At 38.2% G+C, this 27,450-nt stretch overlaps 1 protein-coding gene across 2 annotated transcripts in view; it reads right to left on the bottom strand.

The window, feature by feature from the left end:
• Window positions 1-27,450, bottom strand: part of rxraa (retinoid X receptor, alpha a) — a 122,254-nt gene that overhangs the window by 29,142 nt on the left and 65,662 nt on the right. For both annotated transcript variants that reach the window (XM_077232918.1, XM_077232919.1), the window contains exon 3: window positions 7,743-7,981. In XM_077232918.1, the coding sequence (XP_077089033.1) occupies window positions 7,743-7,981 (239 nt within the window). The remainder of the gene's footprint in view (window positions 1-7,742; window positions 7,982-27,450) is intronic.

Raw genomic sequence — 27,450 nt, 5'->3', positions numbered from 1 at the left:
CCTCGAGAACATTTGAAACAACTGTTATTAAAAACGCCCTCTCCTCCAAACACACACTGTCGGTGCGTTGTTTCGCACTAAAAGGAAAATTATTTCAATAATTACTCATTAACTCTCATGTCGTTCCAAACCTGTAAGACTTTTATCTTAGGAACACAAATGAAGATCTTTTTGATGAAATATGAGAGATTTCTGTCCCTTCATTGACAGCGACGCAACTGAAACTTTGATGCTTCAAAAAATGTATTTGAATCGAGGGGTTTAGTTTAGAAATTTTCTAAAGAGACACAATCGTTTTATAAGATGAACAGATTGAATTTAGGCTTTTATTCACAAACATTCATCAACTCACACATCAGTTATGGTAAACAGAAGCTCAAGCATGTTCGCTTGATGTGCGCGAACAGAATGAGGTTCATTCTCGTGCTACACCGCACGTTTAAGCTTCAGCAAGAACCAATGAGGTTCATTCTCGTGTTATGAAGCACGTTTGAGATTTAATCAAAAATGTCCTCATATGTGTTCCGAAGATGAACAAGTCTTACGGGTTTGGAACGACATGAACGAGTAATTAATGAGAGGTTTTTCATTTTTGGGTGAACAATCCCTTTAAGAGCAGTCCACTTCTGCTTTTCTCAATAGAAGTCTATAATTTACATATTATTTAATTTACATAAGGATGTGTCAGTGCATCCAGGTTTGGGTGAAAAGTTTCAAGGGAGCTGCCGTGTCCTCCTCTCTCTCTCTCTCTCTCTCTCTCTCTCTCTCTCTCTCCCTCTCTCTCTTAGCTAGTGTGCACTTGGCGCACAAAGCCTATTAACAACAGTCGCCAAGAAACGAGTTTCTGCGGCTAATGTGATGTTTGTGTTTCATATTGAATAAATATATCAGTTTGGGTGTAAACTTTGCTTGGCCTTTCTTTAATAGGGGCTAATTGTTTAAGAGAATGAGCTGTAGTGTAAACGCACTTCATTGCCAAACAAACCAGTCGGTCAGACCAGAGACAGCATAAAGCATGATGGTTAATATGCTCTCTGTCGGAATGAAAGTTCCATTAAAATTTCAATTTCAATTTAAGAAAGGTCCATGTTTGTTACAAATTAAATTGCATTGAATAAAAAGACACTGATAATATCTAGAGATCAGAATAAAATAAAATAAATAAATAGAAGCAAAAATAAGACCGGTAATATAGATTTCAGAATATCAGAGACTTGACACTTGAATAAAAAAAGTAAAAAAAACAACAACTAAAAAACAAACAAACAAACAAAAAACACTGGTAATATCTAGATATCAGAATAAAATTAAAAACTAAGCACTTAATAAAAAAATAAAAATAAAAACTGGTTATATCTAGAGAGATAATATAATATAATAATATAAATAACCTTAACAGTGAGGAAAGACTGGGATTTTCGTACTGGCACTGAACAGGTTTACAGACAAAGTATGGAAGTAGATAAAACCAAAACTTGAAACATGATCAGTCTCTTTGATAATTTTGTTCTCTCTTTACCCTCTTCCCACAAACCTTGGGATCTGAATGTGAAATAACAAAAGAGGCATATTTTCCTCATTAGAGGCCCTGTAAAAGTATCTCAGTCAAGGCCAGAGTGTGTATTCTATCCTGCTCCTTCCACAGGTTACAGAGAGCTGAGCAAATACTCACTCGAAGAGGTGCTCGATTTTTACATCCTTACATCCATACGGTCTGCAAGTTAACTACTGGCTGCAAATTCACATAATCAGGCCTTAAATGAATATTTCACATAAAATACAAGTTAAGCTCCTACTAGCAGATTTTTATGGCATGCTTTTGATAAACACAGAAATCATTCAAACTCATACCTCCATTTTCAAATAATTGTTGTAAAAAAAAAAACTATTAGCAAACAATAAAGTAAAAATAGACAATGCATTGACAGAAATGTACTTATAATTGAAATTTAAAAATATATAAGCAAGGTTTTATTTATATAGTACTATCCTAGACAATCAAGGGTAGGTGCTTCACTGTCAATACTTCTTTTATTTGTACTTATTGCAGCCCAAATTGTCCAGTAATCCAGCATGTCTGTCTAGCTGATGTGATAGACTGAGCACAGGGTTATGACCTCCAGCACAGACTGACGGGCGGCACCACAGGGGTCATGGGGATCAAGTACTTGCTGCTATTTAATGAATCACAGGACGACAATGAAGGCAAGATGACAGCTCTTTCTCTCTAGACCACAACCAAACTCGCATCTAGGGCCACAGCGGCCACATCACCAAACAAAAAATATGTAAGACTACATCAAGTCTGATATGACTAAACACAAATATCAAATAAATAAAATACACTAAGAAATATTGTTTCAAAATAATTTATTCCAAAGCCAGATTTTTGCCATTCTCTGCATGGTCTGAGAGTCTGAAAGAAGAAAGAAAGAAATGTCCTTTCAATTTTAACTGTTTATTTTCCAATTCCAGTGTGTAAATATTTGTATGAACATAAGATTCAACAAATGAGACATAAGCTGAACAAATTTGATGAACAGAAATGGAATAATGAGTCCCTGAACCAAGGGGGTTCATATCAAAAGTAGCAGTCAGTGTGTGGTGTGTCCACCAGCTGCTTTAAGTACAACAGCGCATCTCCTGCTCAAGTCACTTGCAAGTTTGTGAACAAGTCTGGGGGACACATGGTTACACTGAAAGGATGATCAGCTGTCCTTCCCATCTCCCTGTCTTAGGCGTCTTACATTACAGACATTGCATTTTATTGCTGCAGCAGGACTATGACATGTTCACACAGGTGATCAGGGACCTTAAAAATATTTCTTAAAATCTATCACCAATACCCTAAACAGCTTCTCTTTAGTGTCCTAAGCTATTGGAACTGTGATGTCTAGCGCCTGTGAACTCTTAGGGTCTTATAGACTGTTCCACAGGTGCATTTACAATAATTATTCATGGATCACTGAACAAACATGAAAAAACCCTTTCCAGTAATTTTACAAATCTATCTTTAAAATACAGTATCCTGAAATAGGGACGTTTCTTTTTTTGCTGATATCTTTATATATCTTAGGGCTGGGAAAAGATTAATCGCGATTAATCGCATCCAAAATAAAAGTTTGTGTTTACATAATATATGTGTGTGCACTGTGTATAATTATTTTGTATATATATATATAAATACACACACATGCATGTATATATTTAAGAAATATTTGCATGTATATACTGTATATATTTATTTATAATTTATATTATATATAAATCTAAATATTTTATATATAAATACATTTTTTTTCTTATATGTATACATGCATGTGTGTGTATTTACATATACAAAATAATTATACACAATTATGCACACATATATTATGTAAACACAAACTTTTAATTTGGATGCGATTAATCGCGGTTAATCTTTTCCCAGCCCTAATCTATATATATATATATATATTAGTGCTGTGCGTTAAACGCGTTATTAACGGCGTTAACGCAAACACATTTTAACGGCGTCAATTTTTTTATCGTGAGATTAACGCTCTTTTTGGCCTAGCAAACTTTGTATTTTTTTCACATGCTGTTGCAACAGCTAGTAACGTTAGAAAAACTACAACATCACACCGGATAGCTAGACCGGAAACAAAACAACAGGCACGCCGCACGTACTTGTTTGGGCTTGCGCGCCGGCCAAAGAGTAGTAGGCTAACGTTACGTTTTGAGTGGATGGCGCGAGCGCGAGACGCCGATCTAGAGACGTGCACTCTCAACGCAATGGAGTGCGGCGCGGGACTAGATTTGATGGCCGAGTGCGAGGGTGGGCTCGAGCGGTAATGCACTCACTCTGTGTGTGCGGATACGGGAGAATAAAACGATTCGCGGGACTCCCGCAAACTAGAAATATCTATGAATAAAACATAAAAACTTATACATTTTTATTCATATGTTGCAGAAAAGCAACTCGAACAACTAAAACAAAATAGAAACGATTTACAGGCCAGAGTTTCTTTTTATAACATGTTTGCAGCGTTGAGCGATGTAGCCAATCACAGACATATGTGTTGATTTTGAACGCAATGGGCAATCAGAAGCATTTAAAATAGACTCCCCTCACCACTCAAAGCAGACTTTTTGTTCAGTGCTGAATTCTGTATGCTGGCAAATCCTCTAATTATAACAAACAAAGTGTATATATTATGGAAGATGCATTGTGCAGTCAGCTTAATTGATAATAACAGATGTGTGAGATTGCGATGAACTAATGTCAGCTTTTTAGGAATTATTAAGGGAGCGCACTTTGCGCTCATTCAGTCATGCCAAACCATGCACTCAGTAGCCTGCTTGCTTTTATGTTATAACAGTGGTTTGTGTGTTAATGCTTTAATAACAAATAATTTATCCGGAGCATTTATGCTGATGTGTATGGTGGCGACACGTAGGCGAAAGTATTTGGAGGTAGCCTACAAAAAAAGAGTCTATTTGCGGGCGGGAGCGGGACAAAAATGTTGCGGGCGGGAGAAAGTAACATAGAAAGTAGTTGAGAACGTCAGTTATAACGACTCACGTATTAAAAAATGTACGGGTTTAAATCGGGCTCGGGCTCATAATTACAGTTTATGTGTCGGGCCGGGCCGGGCTCGGACACAATGCGCACGGGCTCGGGTCGGGCTTGATTTTTTTGGGCCCGATCTAAGCTCTACAATGGATGACTTCAGACAGAAGCACATGGATACCACAGCTAAGAACAAACTTACTGCTGATCCACTTTTCCATGTTGATAAGAGCATTAAAATTAGAAAAAATAATGAGACAAATAGAAATCAAGGGACATTTAGAATAGATAAAAATGTGCGATTAATCGCGAGTTAACTATGGCATTAATGCGATTAATCGCGATTAAATATTTTAATCGTTTGACAGCACTAATATATATATATATATATATATATACACACATGTGCATACATAAACACATGTGCATACATACACATACATACACACATACATACACACATAGATGTGTGTGTATGTATGCATGTATATATATATATATATATATATATATATATATATATATATATATATATATATATATAAAAACTAGCCCCATAAATATCTTTAGGGGAGTTAGCTTCTTTTTATAAGGCGATTGTAGTATACCTAACTACTTTTCAAGGCTACTTTGACTATACTTTAATTGCTTTAAAATAATAGCAGCTCGAACAGCTTGAAAATAGTTTCCTCAACACCGATAATGACCTTAGTAACAACTTCCAGTCTTTCAGTACAGTACACACTGAACCGCAATAAGCCATTTAGGCGGGATCGAGAGCTAGCAAATGTTCAGGGATTCTTCTGGGGAGACAAAGCGGCGTATCCCCTTTCATTGTCGCTGGAAGTGTAAACCGAACCACGTTCTGCCTAATGTGTCCCAGCTGCTGGGAGACGGCAGGGTCCGTGCTGTGCCGAGGCTGGTGGGATTGAGGCTGACAGCGTTTGTGCCTGTGTGTGCAAGAGTCACTGCAGCTATCGCTATGGGTTGTCTCCAACCAACCTCCACAAGTGAAGGCAATCCGAACATTTCAAATCCTACCACAATCCAACTCAAACATATGTGTATTGTAAATGCTTCCAGCTCCATGTGATGGTGGATTCTGTTATGATTTAAAACTGTACACACACACACTAAACACAGACACATGAATCCAGACAAAACAAAAACCTATTGTTTTACACTCAGTAGGTGCCATAACAAAGTGTTGCCATTTGCAACACTTGAAATCCTGAGGTGCCGGTATATTAAAACATATATTATACATAGAAATAAAAATATATTAGATTAAGAACATTTAAGCATTTATATGCCACAGGAATATATTAAATAAATGAAAGAATAAAAAAAGTAATAACTATAGAAATTTATATATAAATGATTTAATGATTTAAATTATAAATGATTTAATATAATAATAAATAATAGGCTTTTAATAATATATTTTTTTTAACATTCTTTATGGTCATTTATTATAAGTTTGGTCCTCTTGCAGGTAAAATAAATAAGTCTTACCAGGTGGTGGGTAACTAAGGACTGCATGTAAACATGATAGTCAGACCCACAATTTTCTTTTATTGTCATAAAAAGTGCTTTTAAAAACCTTCAAAACAAACAAAATGACGACGCATGCTGTCTGTGTGTTGGGGAATTGTATGCAGTGTGTTGCAGGGCAGTTTATGCCAATGGGGTGCCTGTTCCGGATCCTCGGAGGTTAAATACAGAGGGACTGAGTTGCAACCCCGTTCCACCCGGCTGGGCCTGAAAACAGCCACTCAGCCGAGTGCTAAACATAAGTGACAAATGCCGTCTGACTCAAATCACCTTCCATCGGACCCCATGACTGACTCCGAGAGAGAGAGAGAGAGAGAGAGAGAGAGAGAGAGAGAGAGAGAGAGAGAGAGAGAGAGAGAGAGAGAGAGAGAGAGAGAGAGAGAGAGAGAGAGAGAGAGAGAGAGAGAGACAGAGGCAGAGAGAGAGGAGAGAGAGGAGAGAGAGAGAGGGAGAGAGAGAGAGACAGAGGGAGAGAGAGAGAGAGGAGAGAGAGATAGAGAGAGAGGGAGAGAGAGATAGAGAGAGGAGAGAGAGAGAGAGAGAGAGAGAGAGAGAGGGAGGGAGAGAGAGAGAGGGAGAGAGACAGAGGCAGACAGAGAGAGAGAGAGAGGAGAGAGAGAGAGGGAGAGAGAGAGAGACAGAGGGAGAGAGAGAGAGAGGAGAGGGAGATAGAGAGAGAGGGAGAGAGAAATAGAGAGAGGAGAGAGAGAGAGAGAGAGAGAGAGAGAGAGAGGGAGAGAGAGAGAGACAGAGGGAGAGAGAGAGAGAGAGAGAGAGAGAGAGAGAGAGAGAGAGGGAGAGAGAGAGAGACAGAGAGAGAGAGAGGGAGAGAGAGATAGAGAGAGGGAGAGAGAGATAGAGAGAGGGAGAGAGAGATAGAGAGAGGAGAGAGAGAGAGAGAGAGAGAGAGAGAGAGAGAGAGAGAGAGGAGAGAGAGAGAGGGAGAGAGAGAGAGACAGAGGGAGAGAGAGAGAGAGGAGAGAGAGATAGAGAGAGAGGGAGAGAGAGATAGAGAGAGGAGAGAGAGAGAGAGAGAGAGAGAGAGAGATAGGGAGAGAGAGAGAGAGAGAGAGAGAGAGAGAGAGAGAGAGAGAGAGAGAGAGAGAGAACAAACTTATTTATGTTCACTTACTCAGCACTTGTTTGTATAATTACACTGCAACAAGGACACCTTAATATAAAGTGTGACCTCAGAAAAGATGTGTAGAAATGAACCAGTCCTGTTCTGCGGAAAGAACAAAATCCACTTCAACTTCCTCCAACCTAACAACACTATCATTTAAAATGAGCTAAAAGCCTGGTAAAAAAACGCAGTAGTTATCAATGAGAAAACGGACTGCACTCTACAAACGTGTGTGAATTTGAGAACCATTTTACTCATGTGGATCAGGCTTTCAAAGAAAACTAGGACACTGCCAGCTTTGATGTCTTAATTGTGAGCCTCTTTTTAAATGACAAAAGAGATGTGCAGGCCTATTTATGGAACAAAAGACAGATTGAGCGAGAGTATTGGAAAGAGAAAGAGCGAGAGGGAACAGACGAGTTAAATTGAACGCTTTGCAACAATGTTTTGAAACATAAATACGACAGCTGAATGCAAGCGCTTCTTTAAATACAGCTCTGACTGTGCCCCTACCTGTGGGCTGACGCTGTGGCCGTAACCCATCCCTGGTGACCCCATGGAATGTGGCCCCATGGGCGAGCTGATGACAGAGAAAGGAGAGCCCAGGCCGTTCATGGGCGAGCTCAGAGTGCTGATGGGGGAATGCAGGGACCCCGAGTGGCCTAAAGAAGTCGGGCTGAGCAGTGACGGATGCATCCCTCGGTGGGACGTGGGCGAGCTGAGAGGAGAGGACGTCACATGTCCTGAGGAGTCTGTGGGGAGAATAGTAGAGGGAAGTTAGAACATTTAATGAAAAAAAAAAAATTTTGTATTTCCTCTTTCAAAGTATTACGGTGTGAGACAGGCAGATACAAGCCCAAGAGAATTCTTTATCATCTGGCGCAGAGGTCACCAATTGGCAGATTGTGCATCATTTACCATAAATTAATACAATTTAAAGCATTCTTCCTCCATACAGAGAAACTGAGCTTTTAAACACAGCATACAAAGCAGATTTCATGTAAAAGGAGATGTTAGCTATGATAATAATAATGCATTTTTCTTTATTTAAAAAAAAAAAAGGTTTTCCTTGCCATGGACTGTTGTGGCAAGGAAACTGTAGCTATTTTTGGTTGCTCACTTGTGGTTTGTAAAACAACTTTATATTCTGCAAAAGTTGATTCAGAGTAATTTACATTCTGAAAATCACTATATAAATAGTAATAATAAAATTGTTAGCAATTTTATACAATTATTTGTATTTATTTTTAGCCATTTTGCTTTTAGTTGCTCACTGGTGGTTTGTAAAACACCATTATAATCAATGTAAAGCTGATTTTGAAAGCAATTTGAAAATTACTATAAAAACACATTTGCATTTAACTTTTTACACTGGACAAATCAGCAGAGAGACTATTTAGGATTTAATATTTCTTTCTACAGTTATCTAAGGTTACTAAAGGCTTCAAAAGATTTTTGTCTTGGAAACAGAAAAATACATTTTAAATTAAAATAATTTAATTATAAATATATATTTTTCCACTTATGAATGATGCCTTAAAATGACACCCCTGTGGGGTGCTCACTAGTTCATAAAAAAAAGAGAAGTTGACTCCTGAAATGGTTTAGGTTTTTTTGGATTTTCAGATCTTTGCTGAGAAGGAAATTCAGAGACTGGACTTCTTGGAACTTTAACAGAGTACCTCTAATCTAGCGCGTGTTTTTATGGGCCTTGAGAACGCTTCAGAAAACACAGGGAGACAGAGAGAGAGAGAGAGAGAGAGAGAGAGAGAGAGAGAGAGAGAGAGAGAGAGAGACAGAGAGAGAGAGAGAGAGAGAGAGAGAGAGAGAGAACGAGATACAAGGTCAAAGGCCCTAAGGATGCTAACTGATTAGGTAGCAGACTCATTTTCTGCTTCCGTACTCTTCCTCCCTTCTCGCACCATCCTCCGCTCTCTCGTTCCCCTTGAACTTGTCCGTCATGCTGTCAGCTGTCATGAAGAGATGATGGGGGGACATCTGTCAGTCTTGCCTGGGTGACAAGGCCATATTTCCTGTGTCCATGAATGCTTACTTTCCCTCTCTCTAACCTTGTCTTGTTCTCCTTGTACTTCGCTCACTTTCATTTACCTCACACTTCTTTTACGCACCTCCTTTCTTCCTCCCCCATCTCTCTCAATCTTCCTAAACCTGCAGCCTTTATCTTTCTGTATTTCATTTGTTATTTTTCCCCCCAAAGGGTTGGAGTTGGAATGCGGTGGTACCTAAATATATATATATATATATATATATATATATATATATATATATATATATATATATATATATATATATATATATATATATATATATATATATATGCTTACATTTATTAGACCACCACCCAATGTAAGGTTTGTGCTACAGCTTCCCTAAACTAACAGTATTGGTCATTATCAAAATATATTTTTTTAATTTTTGTAATGGTTAATCCAGCAGTGTGTGTAAGCTCTTTAGTCACAGTTGGCCAAGTCAAAGTCCAGACTTGAATCCTATTGAACAAATTTGGGATTTAGTGGATTCAAAGATTGATAGAACACACGTTTTATCAATAGCAAGTCTTTGGGAACAACTAGAATCTATTTGGAAGTCAATAACAACAGAGACTGTGGAAAAGTACTGTACATAAAAATAATGCCAGGAAAGATTCCAAGCTGTTATCAAGGCCAAAGGACGCCTACAAAATATTTTTTTTGTAATTAAGTTTGAATAAAGACCATTTAGTTCTTTCAGTTCTTTACAGATATTATACAAATATGTGTTTTCTCTTTATTATGCCTGTATATATAGAGTAAAATATATGCATCAATACACAAAGGGCAGAGGATAACTGCATAACTGCAGAAATCTTTTTAGCGGAGTTTTGAGGGCACAATGTGGGCTTGTTCATTATCCACAAATTCCAGTATAACTTTTTCAAATCTAAGCACAAAAAGAATGACAAAAAAAGCATTCAAATGTTTTATGTATTTCATAATTTAATACTGTTACGCAAGCGCCGAGACTCATAACAGGCTAGTTTAATAAGGGGGCTGCACAGAATATGGATGATGTATTACTCAATTATGTGACAGTTGAGAAAAACAGCATGTCCAGTCTGTGTTTTCCAGGAGCTCTCGGTCTCCACTTGTCTGATGTCACTTCACAGTGTCTTGTGATGGATTCCAGGCCAAAAGGCACTCGAGAGGGGCGGACGGAGTATATAAGAGAGAGAGAGCTTGACAGCGGGGTATGCTAGCGTCTGCGTGCCAGATCCGCCACGCCAAACACTTTCCCAACATCCTGCCCTCCTCCGGAGCACTTCCTGCAAACACCCTGAAATCAGCTGCAGCTTCTGTCAATGCATTCATATACACATTCACACCCGCTGATTGCCAAAAAACAGTGATTAATTCATTCTCTAATGTCACGGTGTCACATAAACAGGAAAACATGGTTTCCCGGCACATGGAAGTGAAACGTAATCATTATTCAGTCTAATGAGGGATTTATCTTGAGGTGATAAGACCCCCAGAGAGAGTCTGTTTCAGAAACACTTTGATGCCAATCTGTTAGCGGACAGCTGCAACACACTGGGGACACAGCTGATCCAGGGTCAGTTTAGGAGTGTAATGCCATATCCTAACCTGCTGTTCCAAGCTGTTCTTTCAAACTAAAATTATTAAATAATGTTTTTTTATTGTTTACTTTATACACTTATCATAAATAAATTAATAAATTAAAAACCAGACAATCTATCTGATCTGTTATTACATGTAGGAATGCTCTGAACATGAATTTTAATTGGGTGTGACAAAACAAATGTTGTATGTGTGCATGTCCATATTAAGTTGTTTAGGATTGTGTGTGCGACTGCGCGTGAGCATGTTCCATGTTTTATAATAAACAGCATATGTCCATGGCCTGTACTATTCAGATGTGTGTGCTGCCAGTTGGTGGTGTGTTCCTCTCTATGAAGGCTAGGGTTGCCAGATCAGGATTACAGACGGATAAAAGGGGCTCTTATTTAATCCGCCCCAGAGAGGGGCATAGCTAGTGGAAGAAAAAATATATAGAGAGAGAAAAGGACAGAGAAAAGAGAAGAAGAGTCTTTCACATTGACGTTGGTGTGAGACTTGCTTCATTCGAAAACTTTTTAGCTCAAAAGAAAATTGTTGATGTAGACTAGGGATGTAAAGAAAACATTTTAAAACTGACTAGTCAGTGGGTTGCCCAAAGGCTTGACTGGACTTGATTTTATTCTTGGGGATGTTTACAAAAGACTCAATTCATTTAAAAACAGCTAGAAGCATGGTAATTAAAGTAAAAATGATAAGAAATAGGGAGAACAATCGAGATAAACTAGTCAACCTCATCGACCATCATATCTCCTTTATAAATTTCTGTATCCCTTCACAAGACATTGTGCCATAAAATAGTCCATTTCTTTCTTTTCTGTTTCATACATCTTTCACTCTTTTCCCCATTGTCTTACTTTGTCTTGACCTGTTTGGTTGGGAACAGAAACATTTTACAAGCTATCTGAGAAAGCACCTGTAAAATCATCAGGTTGCCGTGCTACCTGAAACTAACCGGATAAATCTGCTAGATTAGATAAGAGCATGTAAGACAGAAATCACATCCCTGGGAACGCCTAAAAAAGAGTGGCAGCCCTCCAATCTTCACTTTGTGCCAAAACACAGCTGTCATCTGCTGCCGATCACCTCAAAGGCATCTGACAGGTACAAACCACCAAATAAATCGGCAGGAATCAGGATCATTATCCCGCTTCGTCAGCTACTGGACATATTGGAGAAAGGTGCCCTGCGTAATGCACAACAGGTTGCCCAGCCTTTTAGGGGAGGTTGGAGGAGGTGAGTTCATTGTAGACTTTGTGCTCCTTTCACTTCCGTATATGCTGGAATGCAAACATATCCATCTTTCACTGCATACAAAAATTTAAGTTGGTTGAAGTCCCTAAAAGACATCTGATAAAAAGAGGATCTAAAGGTAACAGATTTACCTCTTGGCTGAGAATCAAACATGGAGGAAACTCTCATTTTGACAGCTTAATATCAATAAGTGGGCATCAAAATAATATCAAAAACAGGTTTTATCGTAGTTTTTGTCCAACTCCATTGACTTAAGTCAGGACAAAAACTACGATAAAACCTGTTGGAAAGCATCTTTTGCAGCGATTTTTGTGTGAGCATATCAGTGAACACATCAGACCACTCGGTGAGTTTCACGTCTTTGTAAACGAAAGTTTAATGTGTTTTATGAATGATATTGTTCCAGTGCCCATATGAAACCATTGTGGAGGTGGGAGGGGTGCTAACAAAGAAACCGAAAATTCTCGGGACAGCAGCATTTGTCCAAATTTCAATCTTAACCGTTCTATTTCATCAAAAACGATTTTAAAACTTGTCCTTTAACCCCCCCCATGGTAGCTCCATGGTGGCGCTCTACACAACTTTTGTAGGCAATGAATGGACATTGTAAAGGTGAAGGGAAAGAAAGAGATCGCCTGTTCTCATGATACCCAAGGACCACACACACATGCGCCTGCACACTATCATGTTGGGCCTGCTGGTGTGATGACTGCATGACTAATGTTTGCACTTGAAAGGAGCTGAATGCGAGTGATTGGTAGGGAGAGCCTCTCTTGTATTCCTCTGATCTCCGCTTCACAGGTTTGCTGTGACAGGCGCTTTAACCACAGTTTCATATTCATTCTACTTATTGCTCTGGGCCGGTTACATCACTGCCGAAGAACAAAGCATGCATGCATTCCTGTTGCAAGATAAACGAAGTCCATAAATGAGTGCCACGGCTAGCCATAATTTATCAGGAAAACATACGGGTGGGGAAAGACCCTACAGGTTGGTGTCTCAGCAGAGTAAAAATAATTTTTTTTTTTATTTATAATACGAAAATAATGTATTTTGAAGAACGTCTAAAGGCTCCCTTTCATTGCACGGACGAAAAATGTAGGATAACATTTCATTTTTGTGTTAAACTTTCCTTTCCGTTTATGGACAAAAAAAATCCTTTCCTCGCTGTCTGAATCCGACTGTTCCTGGTGTGTCCTGTTGGTGCTAAGAGCGAGTCTGCATTATGAATGGAAAACAGGAGCAGAGCTGCATGGGGCTGAGAGCCTGCAACAGCTGTTCATCTCTATAATTCATCATTAAACTCCAGAGAGGAGGACCGAGATCATGAGAAGGAAAACTTCAGGTCTAAGAATTCTTCACAGGTGGCTGCCATCTAATAAAGGGGTTTACCACAAAAAATTAGGTAAAACTATCTATTTTAAAAATCAACTGTGGGAGTCTGAATGACTTCAATGGATGTCTTAAATGGACAGTTCACAGATCTTAACATAAGACACATTATTGTTCAATAACACCTAGATGGACAATGATGGTTTGGATTGTGAATACTATTTAAATAATATTTATTTTAATAAGTAATTAATATGAATTTTTGTTAAGACTATTTTCAACTTGACATTACCTTAAAAATCTTAAAAACCTAAATGTGCATTGGGACGCTCCAAAAAATAATGTGAGAAAGTGTCTAATATCACACTAAAGGCCTGTTCACACCAGAACGAATATTCAGGGTGATAAACATTTTCATTTAAATGAACATCTGTTCAGACCATCATGAACATTCGCATGCCATCAACGTGACAGATTATTTTTTTATGGAGAGGTTTTCTAATCTCCTTTACATCGACTGCTAATAAAGCAAATATGATGTTGACTACGTTTTTGTGGCACCCATGAACAGACTATTTTGCTAAGCGACAATAAATAGTAGAGGAAGAATCTAGACTCATTTCTTTATGCTTGTTATGCATATTGTTTGATAAACACCATAGTGAATAAAAAAATAAAAAAAAACCTGAACGGCTAATTGAAAGCACGTAAATATTATTTTACTTCCATTCCTCTCCGTGACAAGCTGATCTCAGAAACGTAAAGTTGGGCAGCGCCTTTTGTATTTGTGTAACCAAGGTATTTTAGCTTTTCTATAAGCACCACCTACTGGCAGAGAGGGAATTTGCATTTTAATTTAGTCTGTTGTTTTTTACCCACTGGTCTGAACAGACTAATTGCAAGTGAAAAACCGACAGAATTTTCAAACCAGAAAACAAAAGAAAAATAATCGAGATCTGTTTCACTAGTCAACACGATTGTTGATTAAGCAGTAACCTTCATGCTGTTCCAAACCTGAATGACAATCTTCCTTCTGTGAAACAAAAGATGAGATTATCTGCAAACAACATTGGACCCTATTGAGTTTCATAGTATGAAAAAGCACAGTACCTGGCTCAGCTTTTTAATATCCAAAGTTAAATATAGTGGCCTACAGACTCTACCTGAAACAATGCCCCATAGATTCACAATAACTGGTTAAATGAAGCTCCTGATCCTGTCCTAGCTTTTCCATACTATACTTCAGGGAGCTCTTTGCTCACGTTCCACGGCCAATCTTCAGCACTTTTCCCAGGAAAATCCCCACTGCAAGTATCCCTTGACAACAACTACAAAAGGACCAAATAAACCCTTCGCAAGACATCCGCCGAACAGAAACTTTCAACTAATACACTGAAATATGTTGTCTTAGAGCCTTTTTTTTTTTTTTTCTTGGAAGTGACACAATCTATTATTCATAAAGATGTTTGGCACTGGCTGCCGTGTTTTTTTTGAAGCCCACAGATTGTGGGAGCTCTGACAGCAGGATGAAACAGATATCATTTGCATCTCTCTGAAAATGCTCATGTCTATTCGTAGGTAAGGACGAAGGCGAGAGGAGGGAACACTGCAACTTCCTGAGGAACTTTCAAGCCGGCGCTTGAATTAATTCAGGGACTAAAAATAAGAACTGGCAACCGGAGAAAATCGAGATGCTATTCTAGATAGTTTGACTTTCGCTGGAGAAAACAACACAAGAGTGACAAGCAAAAAGACGTCCTGGCCCCCGCCGCCGTGTGGAGAGACGGGACTCGCAGAATAACAAGCAACATACAGTATTTACTGTATATCGCGCCTCTTTGACAGTCATCATTAGTGTTGTTCTTATCATTACAGCTTAAACTGCAGCTGTTGTTTATTGTTATGGATGCGGAATAGGCCACGCTTGGTGTGTGGACATTTTTTAGCGTGTGAACGCAAAGAAACAAGGCCTAGCGTGGGCATTAATAAGCCATTTTTCTGTACGTGTTTGTATAAACAGGTTAATCTGCTGTGCGCTGTGTAAGCAATGAAAGTAAATAGAGCCGGCTGATGTGTTTACTCTGCATCCTGGCCACCAGCACTCTCAGACTCAGAGCCAAGAAGAACACAAAGTGTCCCTGGTGAAGGGGTCTCCTGTTCCTGCAAGGGGCCTTTCTTTGCACCCCACCCTGGAGATACGCTCACCTGTCAGCATAACGTGACAGGACAGTGTGAAGCCACCGCAAGACTGCCTCTACAGAAAGGCATGCTGGGCACTCGCTTTTAAAAAAAAAGTCGACTTTTTAAAGTTTTCCCAGTCAGGAGGAGACATTCTAAACAGGAGATCTAAAATGGGACACATTGCAATGACTTTGCAGGACATGGTGAAACAAATATGGTGTAGGGGTTTCTTCAACTCTGGGTATGTTTATGTCCCATTTTATTGTTTTATCCTTATACCAGACACAGACTTCCAATCTTAAACTTGAAAATACATTAAAAGAAAAAATTTTACTACACGTTTAAAACAATGATAATCTAAAGAAAGAGTGAAGCAATCAAACGATTTGAATATTTATTATGTGACAAAGATATCCAAATTTTTTTTTTTTTTAATGACGACTAAAAGATGTGGTGTCGTTCCAACCAAACTGACAAATATAATAAATAATAAATTGTGAATTTGCGCAAATTATGCAAAAAGAAAAAAATCTTTAATTCTGCGTTTAGGATACATAATGCAAGACAACGGAGTCAGACATTTTATTCCATGTTAAAAATGTTACAAATGTTATGTCCACAACAGAATGCTATTAAACACATCAATTTATATATATATATATAAAAAAAGGACAATTGTGCTGTGATGTCTGTTGGAAAGTGTTTGATAAACTATTGAGGGTGTGAAAAGTGTGTTCTGAAATGTTATTTTCAAAAGTCTACGAAAAAAAGTGCCCATAGTTGAAGAAACACCCATAGATACAGAGCCTTTAAGTCTAAAGTATCGTTCCCGGACGAGATGCAAGTTGACAGCGGAACCGCAAGCGTAACGGGACCCAGAAGCATTTTGAACAGCGATTCCTCTGTTTCTACTCCGAAGGATGAATTTGCCAAGGCCCTTAAATCAACAAGCGTTAATACAAACAAAACTACAGCACATAAAATGAAAAGAAAACAAAATAATGAATGTTTGATGAGTATTCACAGGAAAAAGCCTTGGACGGCCCACCGAGGATATCGTTGAGTGTGGTAAATTGCCACCCACGGTTTGATGGATCTAACGTCTTATTTTCACTGATCTGCTTCTGAAACTGCCATCATTAAGAGCTCAACTCTGCTGTCAGGCTCTCCATTTTTTCTGTGTTCTGTACAAGAGAGAGATGTTGTTTACCTAGAGGAGAGGAGAGAAAGTGGAGGAGACGCACTTGGCTGAGTATGAGGGCAGATAAGAAGAGATTACAGTTGCTATCGCTCCTCTCACCCCGCTGCAAACATCACACCGCTCTGATACGGCCTAATTGTACTCTTTAACTGTGAGGTGATACGAGTCTCCCCTTGAGCCAACACACGCTCGAGAACGCACAACCCTGTGCGCACATACAGCTAAACATGCCGCTTAAGGCCTCGCCTTTATGAACACAGAGCTAATTCTCAGAGAATGTTATTTTTACTTTTAGCTAAAGCCGGTTTGATTTAATGGTCTACTGTGGAAGGAAGCCAACTGTGCAACAGGGAGTTCAAACACAAAAACATTAGAAACTTTGATGTAGCACTGTTCCTGCGTTCTTTAGAAGTAATCATTTTGGGAGGGTGGGGAATGAGAAAAAAATTCTTTTGCAAACAATGCAGCCACATTGTTTTTGAAACTATGCACCCCGAGACACCGAGCTGGTGATTTGTCTCAGTTTATGTAATGCTGATTTCACAGATACTATCTCCATATCATAAAAAGACTTGACTAGATCATAAAACGCAACTTTATAATGAGTTATCCATACAGCGTGATCTATGTAGTCTGATTCATTAGCATATGACTTAAGGAATCATTCATTGCACAGCCGCTGTCAAATATAAAAATGAGGCTTTTGTGTTTTTACTGCTTGCATTAAGAAAATGTATGTTGATAGTATAGATGTTAATAGTATAGTAATTATTTGTTTCATCGCAATGAATCTGAAAAAAAAATCTAAAATAGTAAAAACGTTTAAAATTTAAAAAGTATATAAATCAAAAGTATACTTTTCATAACAAAATAAACTAAAAACGAATTAATTAATGAATTTTTTAATTTATAATAAAGTAAAACATTAAAATTCAAATGTCAAGTATTACTTGAAATTATAAGGATTATAAATTTTTTTAAATCTTTTGTGATTATAGTAAAATAACGTATAAAGATACATTAGTTTTCCACAAAAATATTGAATCGGCACCACGGTTTTCAACATTGACGATAATAAGAAATGTTTTGAGTACCACATCATTAGAAAAATAGTTACACAATATTACTGCTTTTACTGTACTTTTGATCATATAAATGCAGCACTGGTAAGCATAAGACTTCTTTCAAAAACATCAAAAAAAATTACACACCAAACTTTTAAACCGTAGTGTATATATAAAAATTCATCTTGCTATTGACCAAAGTACGAAAATAAGTCCAAACATGTAGAATAATAATAGCTTTTCAATAAGCTGTTCTAATTGATGCGTCACTCAAGTCTTTAACACGTCCGGGACAAGTTACAGTTCCACCATTAGAACCACTATCAACTACACACACACACACAACCTTGAACTGCCTCTTACTGTCTAGGTAGGACTTTCTCAGAAAAGCTCTATCATTACAACCCTGTTCATCCCCCACTGATCTGCTTTACTTTGTAGCTTTGTGCCGCAGCTATGACACATTTCAAGTCTTAGCATAATGCAGAAAGTCATCAAATGAGTTTAGCAGGAGGGTGCAGGCTTATTTAAGACCCAGAGAGGTGGTTCTGGTGGTGGCTGGAATCTCCTCAGGAGAGTTCTCTGACAGTCGAAGACATGATTAGAGCAGGAGCGGGACATGACAGGGAGGGTAATTACACACTGCCGCCCATGGCATCCCTCCCCGGAGAGCCGGAGCGAGACTCCCATCACTCCCCAGCGGAGCTCAGCGATCCCTCTCCTCTGTGACAACAGAAGGAGAGGCAAAATATACAGAATACTCATGTCGCACAAAAAAAGACAAGCAGCCCGGGTCCCAGCATGAAACTGTACCGAAAAGCATTCATTTGAAATCCACAAATGAATTAGCGATAATGCCCGAATGAGAACGAGTCCCGTGGCGCTGGCTTTAATGCTAACAGAATGGCCTGCTGAGGTAAAGGAAGGGTTTATTAAAATGGAGGGTATTATAAGATTTATGCTGCTCTGACTTTTTCTGGTCAGATCTCTCTTGGGTAGATCAGACTCTTTGTCACCACAACCAGGAAGTGTTGGTTTAACAGTTCTTTTGATTGATCACAGGATTGCGCAAATTGAGGAGATTGAATCAAAGCAGGCGAGCAGTGGACGATAAGAGAGATATGGTACATGTGATTACAAACTTTACTCTAGGGGTTACACAGATTAGTACAGGGGTTTTTAGACTTAAAACCAAGGAATCCCAAATTGAATGGTTACTTTCCCTCTTCTATTTATATAAAGGCAGTTATATTATATAAAATTTGACTTACAACTCATTTATACTGTGTGAGAAAATACTAATCATGATATTATGAAGATGATTCTGCTTATAGATGAATTGAACTTCTCATTATTGATGAACTTTTCAACATTGACAGTTATTGAATTCAATTAAAACAACACTGAAATAGATCGAGCTAAATAATGACACTATTATCTTCTTTAGAGCTGCTTTACAGCTGAAATGGAATTCATTTCATAACTGATGAATTTTACAACTAACACTGATATTTTCCAGTTTATTATTGTGAAGCTGCTTTGAAACAATCTGTACTGTATAAAATGCTATATAAATAAAAATGTATTGTATAAAACGCTATATAAATAAAAAAGTGGCGTGTTTCCTAAATTATATAAAAACATTATATTCTATACTGTCAGTGTAAGTGCCGAAGTAAATTATTAAAACGTTATCTGGAAAAATTTTATTTTGTATTAAGCTGAAAAAAACATTTATTCGTTTATTTCTCATTTCTAGTTTGATTTTTATCCAATATATATATTAAAATATGGTAAACATTTCAGTGTAAAATATTAAAAAGTATAAAAAAGTAAACAAAAATGTATTTAAACTTTAGATTTATAGTGAAAAGTGCAACAAATAAATTTGCCTTAATAATATTTTGTAACAAGAATAATTATAAGTATTAAATTATTATAATTATAATTATTATATTTATATAATATAATTATATTATACATTTTTTTTTGATAATATTTTAAATTATTTTGATTTTAGTACAACAAAAAAAGGCAATAAATACATTTTTAAAGATGTGGATTTTATAAATTCACACTATTTTTCTCACACAGTATTCAAATATAAAGTAAATAAGATGTACATTTAATAGTCCTTAAATATATACTTACCTTTATATTTTAAAAAGGGGATCCATCTCCTATTGGGGTCATGACATTTGGGGGTCCTTGGTATCAACAAAACACTTAGACTACAACTTTTCAGGGCAATAAGTTGATTAGCAAAAATGCTATTCTAATAAGAAAAATCCTCTCTCAAACAATACCCATCATGCACTTCTCTAGTTTCTATGGATATAATCACTGAGATTAAATGTCTTCTAAAGTACTGCATTACTGTACTAAAGGTACAAGAAACTCAATAAAAACTAACTGAGATTGCCTGTGGCCAGGCTTTTCAGCGTTTTCTTAGCTGGGAGCAGTGAGTTGTCTTTATGGGACTTGAGGGGAGTCTGGTGGTCTGGTGCTTGGATTTTACACATCCCAGAAGCCCTAGCTGCAACACCAGCTTCTTTCAGCGCACGTGTGGATACATAAACTTGCGCCAATTAAAAAAGGGAAACAAAACCAGACGACGGAGGAAGGAACAATAAAGCGTAATATGCAACTTAGTGCTTCTAAAGTCTGGATTTGAAGGGGTGTGGGCCAATCAGTTGGCTGGGATTGAATTTGATGGTTATTACATGAAGTGAGGCTGCTGGGCTGATGGCAGTGCGCTGTGGAATTTGTCACTTCCTCTCTCTGTGTGTGTGTGTACGGCTGTGGCTGAGAGGCTATTTCAAGACAGACACTGTATTCACTTTCTGTTCTGCAGTGTATCGAGAGAACAGGTCTGGCTAATTCATGTAAATCTTCCCGAGTGCCGCCCGCCGTGGGAGTTAGGTGCAAGAATATGACGATTGGCACCGAGGCCCATTTCAATGACAGAGTGGCATGAATGTGCGAGTAAAAACATTCGGGTGCGAGTGTGTGTTTGTATGCATGTCCTTGGCAATGTCCCACAGCAGATGTTTCTCTGTCCGTCCACATATAGGCCTGCTTTGGGAAGATAATATCATGCTCCATAAAAAAAGGTGCAATTTCTTTCTATCACACAGCCAGATTTATGTGAATCTGTTTTGTTTTTTTGTGTTGGAGAAAAACGAAGGCACCGATTCTGCATTCTGGAAAGGCCTGAATTTTATTGACCACATAACAAGTCTTTGAAATCTTTTTCTCTTTTCATTTTATGATTTTTTTCTTTTGTCCTCTGTTCTGCTCGGGTCCCGTTAATGAAACACAAATGGGGAGTGATTTGGTTTTGGCGAGCTGCTAAAAGAACCGCGGAGGCCTGAGGGGTGGGCCGCTCCAGTAGTCTACCTCCTCCCCCCGGAAAAGTGGAGAAGAGTTGAGCGCACCCCTGGGGTGAGCGCGGGGAGGGGGTCTGATCAGGGAAACTCTACATCTACGTGAGGCAGGAAGAGGCCTTGCAGGCCGAGGGGAATGCGTGCGCCGCTCCGGAGGGGGCAGCGTGTGTGCGTGCGAGTGTGTGTATATGGAAACGCGCTATACGTCTCATGGGGAAAGTGCGGTTTCGAAATCCTCTCCCACCATCTTCCCTTCTGCCGGCAACAAACAAACAAACAAACAACAACATGGAACCAACGGGCTACACTTCCAAGACAAATGGCCGAAATTAGTGAGGAACGTATGTTCTTTATGAATAATGAGATTCCCACTCCAAAAAACACACCCACTCCCAACCAAACAAACATGTACATCTGCCAAAAAAAAATAAAATAAATGAATTTTCAACGTGTGGCTGATAATATAGACATCCCCTCAGACTCGTAAAGCAGAAAACAAGATCAGCTCCTGCTCCAAATTACAGTAAAGGCATGGCATAAAAAAACACCCACACACTTATTCAATACATTTATTTCTAATATTTATTTTAATTATATTGCATTATATATTTATTTCTAACCAATTGTACTTATATTCTTAATAAAGTAAAATGTGGCTGCTATAATTTCTTAAATGGAAATGTAATATATATATATATATATATATATATATATATATATATATATATATATATATATATATCAGGGTTTTACCTGAATTAAAAAAAATATCTGAATGGCCAAAAACGTATTGGATCATTTATTGTGACGATACCTATCGATATTCTGCAATATTTATGCATTTACTAAAAATATGTCCCATTTTACGAAACGTAATTCAGGCCCTGCAATCACAGAATTTATCATCATCATTTAGAGTCTGTGAGCCCATTTCTTCCAAAAATAAATGAAAAACAACAACAACGCAGAAACCACTGAGAGTTTTGACTTCGCTAACAGGGATTCTCTCCCTCTCTCCTGTTCTCATCAGAGGGAGTCCCCTGGGGCCCGGGATAAACTGGGTTCAGAGAGAGTCTTTTATTCTGAGCGATGTGAGGTGAATACTGACTCTGGCTCCTGTGCGTTTTTCATTGTAAAACACTTCATGTCCAATTAGCTTTGTCTCTTGACACCTATCACAGCCATGCCGCGGACGCAAACAAACCGCCTTTATCATAACTCCAGGCGGACCGTCGCAAAATAGCACCACTTCAAACGTTTCACCCCTCTCACGGCTAATCAACCGCAGGGCGACTTTAAAGAGGGCTCTGTTGGTTCAACCAGACCTTCTGTAAAAAGTCAGAAAGGCCTGTGAGAGCAATAAACGGGAGCTTTTGTCGCACGGAGACGTTTGAAACCAAATTCACTCTTGATGAAGTGGAGGCAGGAAAACGGATAGCCCGGTCCGCATCGTGTCAAAAGAAGCACATGTGCCTAAAAGCTCAACCTGTCCAAGTGAATTACATTCGTCATCTGCCTGTGAGGGACATCAGATGTCCTCTTTATTCCTAAAGGACAGGCGATACGAGAGACAAAGAGTGCTACAGTAGCTGCATATTTAAGCACATTTCAGCCTACTGTTAGCATGTTCGTTGGCCCACGGCGGGGTTAAAATGACTGTTTTAATTTCAACTAGAAGATTGTCACTTTTTCTCTCAGGCACACACTTTAAAGCAGGCTGTGCTGGGGTTTTTTACACTGTAAAATGTTTTTGAATTCCATGAGTCACATTTTAATTTCTCTCAACAGAACAATGACTCCTCAGTGTTATTGACTGTTGTTTTTCCAAACATTAGCGTTTCATGATGTTACGCAGCACTGTTTGTGAATGAGGCACCTTTTCTCAACCCTTTTCGTGATTGAATTCATATTTCATGCTTCCACAGGGGCCCACCATGCCCAATTTAAAACTGGCTAACTCATGTAAACCCACGATTTAAGCTGTTGTGATTGGCACTTGGGGAAATGTTTGAGCAGGCAGGTGTTTTATATTGGTTCGCTGGAATATGCTCATAAATTCTGAGTCTTGATTGGCTACAGTCAGCTCTGGAAGAACCGCTGGACGGGAGACGTCCATGCCAGGCGACTATGTGGGAATGGGTGGCCTGAAAACACACACCTTCACAAACTCTCAACAACGGACCACCTGAAGCTTCTCAAACACCTCAACCTCAGCAAAACAGAGGGGCCGTCGCCTGCACTCGGAAAACAAGGGGTTTGCTGACTTCGTTCCTCCCGCCTTTCCATTTTTTCTGGACAGAGGCCAAACAACACAAAAAGAAGCTGAAAAGGACATTAAAGGGGAGCTTTTGCTGGGTTTTTCCACCAGTTGCGAGAGCTTTTACCGCTCAAGCTTACAGTAAGACGTCAGATTAAAAGAACGATTCCGACACATGACTCAGAAGAAAAGGATGAACCTCACATTACATGCCTTCTCTTGTAGCTGAAAGGAATGACTTGACATTGTAATATAGAAAATTACACGCTTCTGTTATGTGAAAGGCAGAACATCTCAACGGCTCTCATTTTCAAGAGCCAAAAATACCATTAAAAGAAAAGATGAGAAATCCACTGGCACTGTGCTAAATCTTCCACTTGAAGTGTTCTCATGACTACAGATAAACACCTTAAAGGCTGATTTGATTCATATTATATATATATATATATATATATATATATATATATATACATATATATATATATATATATATATATATATATTATATATATTAGGGCTGCATGATATTGAAGAAAAATGCGATATGCGATAACTCATTAAATAATGCGATATTCGATATGCGATACGATAATGCTTAAAGTGTGTAAAATAAACTTAAATTATCATCAAAATATATTTAAAATAATATAACCTACAGTGTTTTACTGTAGCATAAGAAGTGTTATTGTAACATCAGTGTAAAACATGGGGTTCAGGGTTTCAGGTTATCCTACATAGGTTTAGTTAACAACTGAAACTGAATAATCAAATGTAAAAATAAAACACTGCTTAGTTTTCACTGTAGGAATTAAATATATCCTGATTCTTATTAAAGCTACATAAGTTATCTAGCCAAAAGCAGTGAGTGATTTTCACTTGACCTCAGTTATTGCAAGCCATTGCGATATGCATATCGTGATATATACATTTGCGATATTTCGATAATTTCAATATATTGTGCAGCCCTAATATATATATATATATATATATATATATATTAGGGCTGAAACGATTCCTCGAGTTACTCGAGTTACCCGATTACAAAAAGTCCTCGAGGCAAAAACTCTGCCTCGAAGCCTCGTTAAATTCCTATGTAAAATGTAATTCACTATTACGCGGATCTATACTATAGCGCGTGATACATTTTGAATTTATTTGGCACGATGGCGGAGAGTAAAGATGTCCATAAACGGCAGAGAATGTCTAAAGTTTGGGATCATTACATACTTAAAAAGGAAGAGAACAAGGTGCAATATGTCTACTGCGAAGTAGACCTGGCATACCACAACAGTACGACTTCAATGATTCAGAATCTGAACCGAAAACATCCACTCCATGCTCTCACCAAGCGTCACTGAAACATAACCTAATGGTCTGTTCACACCGAACGCGAATAGAGCGTCAAATACGCGTCGTTCGCGTCTAGTTAGACGCTTAAACATTCGCTCGAGTTAAAATTTTTCAACGTGCGCGGAAGACGTTCGCGTTATTCGCGACGACCGGCGCGAATGATGCGTCTATTCGCGTCTTTGCACTGACTTTGTATAATCTACTCGCGCAAATAATTAAAGTTGCGTTCGGTGTGTGAACCCCTTCACTTACATACACACACACACACACACACACACACACACACACACACCCTCGTCTCTCTCACGCGCCAGTCAGATCAATTGCAGCAATGCATCACATATGCTTAAACTTTCATGTAGCCACGCAACAATAATTTCAGCATGCATTCACTGTATACACCGCGACGTGATGGAGGAACACATATTGTATTGCAGTCTTTGCGAGACCTTGTTTGTATGTCACGTCTTCCAAATAGTTACAGACAACAACAAAAAATGAAATTCCCCAGCCGGCTTCACCAAATCCACTCGTACTTTTGGGGAAGACATTTTAATTGGCTACCAAAGTAATTGAGCATAGAACATTGTTGGCACTTATACTAAATGGGTAAAAATTTTAATAAATAGGCCTAGTTTTAGAGCCAAATGTTGGAGTTGGAATACGTTTTTTTTTTTTTTTGAGAAATAAAAGCCAAATGCTTGATCAATTTACAGCCACATCATTTTCGTTAGGCATTATTTGATTTAGTTGTTTAAAAACACACAAAAAATTATCCGATTACTCGATTAATAGATCAAGTGCTAGATTAATCGATTACAAAAAGAATCGATAGCTGCAGCCCTAATATATATATATATATATATATATATATATATATATACACACACACACACACACACATACATATATATACACACACACACACACACACACACATACATATATATACACACAATATACACCCACTATAAGCAGTGATTATATGGCACAGCTGACCTGACATGACACTATTGCCAGACTCAATGAACTCACCCCACTCCCTCTTGCTCACATCAGGCTAATGAAGACAGCTATACTCTAACCCACACATAATAAACAAACTGTTATCGAAGAACCCCCCCCCCCACCACCACCACCTACACAAACAGACATGTAAGCATAGACACGTGTGTATAAATCCCAGGCCATACAGACGCAGCTGAGTTTCTGGAGCCGAGGAGGACAGGTCTCCCCCAGCGGTCACTCACCGCCTGTCCTGATAAGACACATTAGCTTCCAGCATATTCCTTCCCACCCACAGTGTCTACATTAACATGCCAATTAGGCCAGAAAACATCATCAGGCCTCAGGCCATCGCAATACCAAAAACACAAATCACGTGCCCGAACACGCCACAAAACCTAATTCGTGCAAACTTACATAGTGTATGCACACGTATACACACTGCTGCAGTACATTTGCAGTATTATTGCTTTGTCACTCAAGTGATACATAATGTCAAGTTTACAATAAATAAAAAAGATAGAAAGTTTTGTTTTTAAATATTTAAAATCACCAGATTATTGAAAATATTATTTTATTCAAAATACTCAAAAATATTTTATATGCTAATATATATATATACACACACACAGTATGCATAATTACTGAACTACAGATAATGAACAATAACAGTGTTAAAAAAAAAGAAAAGTGGTTGAGAACCAAACGCCCCCATGACCTCTTCATGATCCTCTTAACACAGTGGAAACAACTTAAAATACTGGTCATACAGAAAAGAATAATACATCATTCGCGACTACTTTTATTTGTGTAAACTCACAATAACAAGAAAACGTTGGGCTTTTATAAAATAAAATAAAACAATCAGGCTCGCTTTCATGATCTCCGTTAACTGGAGCGCATCTAAAAAATGAACTGAAACGAAATATAGCCTACCATATATAAAGCTTGAAATATCCACTTTTAAACGAACAGATTCAAATCGAAAGCAAATACCATCTGATTATGTAATAATCTCTAAAAGCGCATCTGCTTTACAACGGAGATGGAGATATGTTTGCAGCTGACTCTGATTTAGAAAACACGCCCCCCATTTGTGCCTGAGCGCCCCCCTCTCTGCTGCCTCGTTCACACTGCCCCCCAACACTGTCCAAACGCCCCCGTTGAGAAACGCTAATCTATAAGTATGCATGCATACAGTAAGCTTTTTTACAATTATGTATACTTAGTATTATTGTGTTGTGTCTTGATTTTAACTCGTGTTACATCAAGTTTAAAAAAGATTTTATCATCAGATTTTTTACTTAAATATATTTATAAATGCATGCATGCTTACACACTTAAACGTGCACACTTACATATGCAGTATGCACACTGTTTGAATGGCTAAAAATGTAAAACAAACCAAAAAAAACACAGCAACCTCTGAAAACATGAAAATGCACAGAAAAGGCAAACACCACACACCCTCCTTATATATACACACACATAAGGTCATTAAACTGTTTAAATTTCAAGCCAATCTGACTTTACAAAGCATCCCATGTAGAAGGGGG

The sequence above is a fragment of the Siphateles boraxobius genome, unplaced genomic scaffold, assembly GCF_051911475.1.
Source record: "Siphateles boraxobius isolate OS27281-9 unplaced genomic scaffold, OSU_SipBor_1 18, whole genome shotgun sequence".
Classification (NCBI taxonomy): domain Eukaryota; kingdom Metazoa; phylum Chordata; class Actinopteri; order Cypriniformes; family Leuciscidae; genus Siphateles; species Siphateles boraxobius.
Note: the sequence above shows the minus strand (reverse complement) of the source record. Positions and strands in the feature narration are given on the sequence as shown.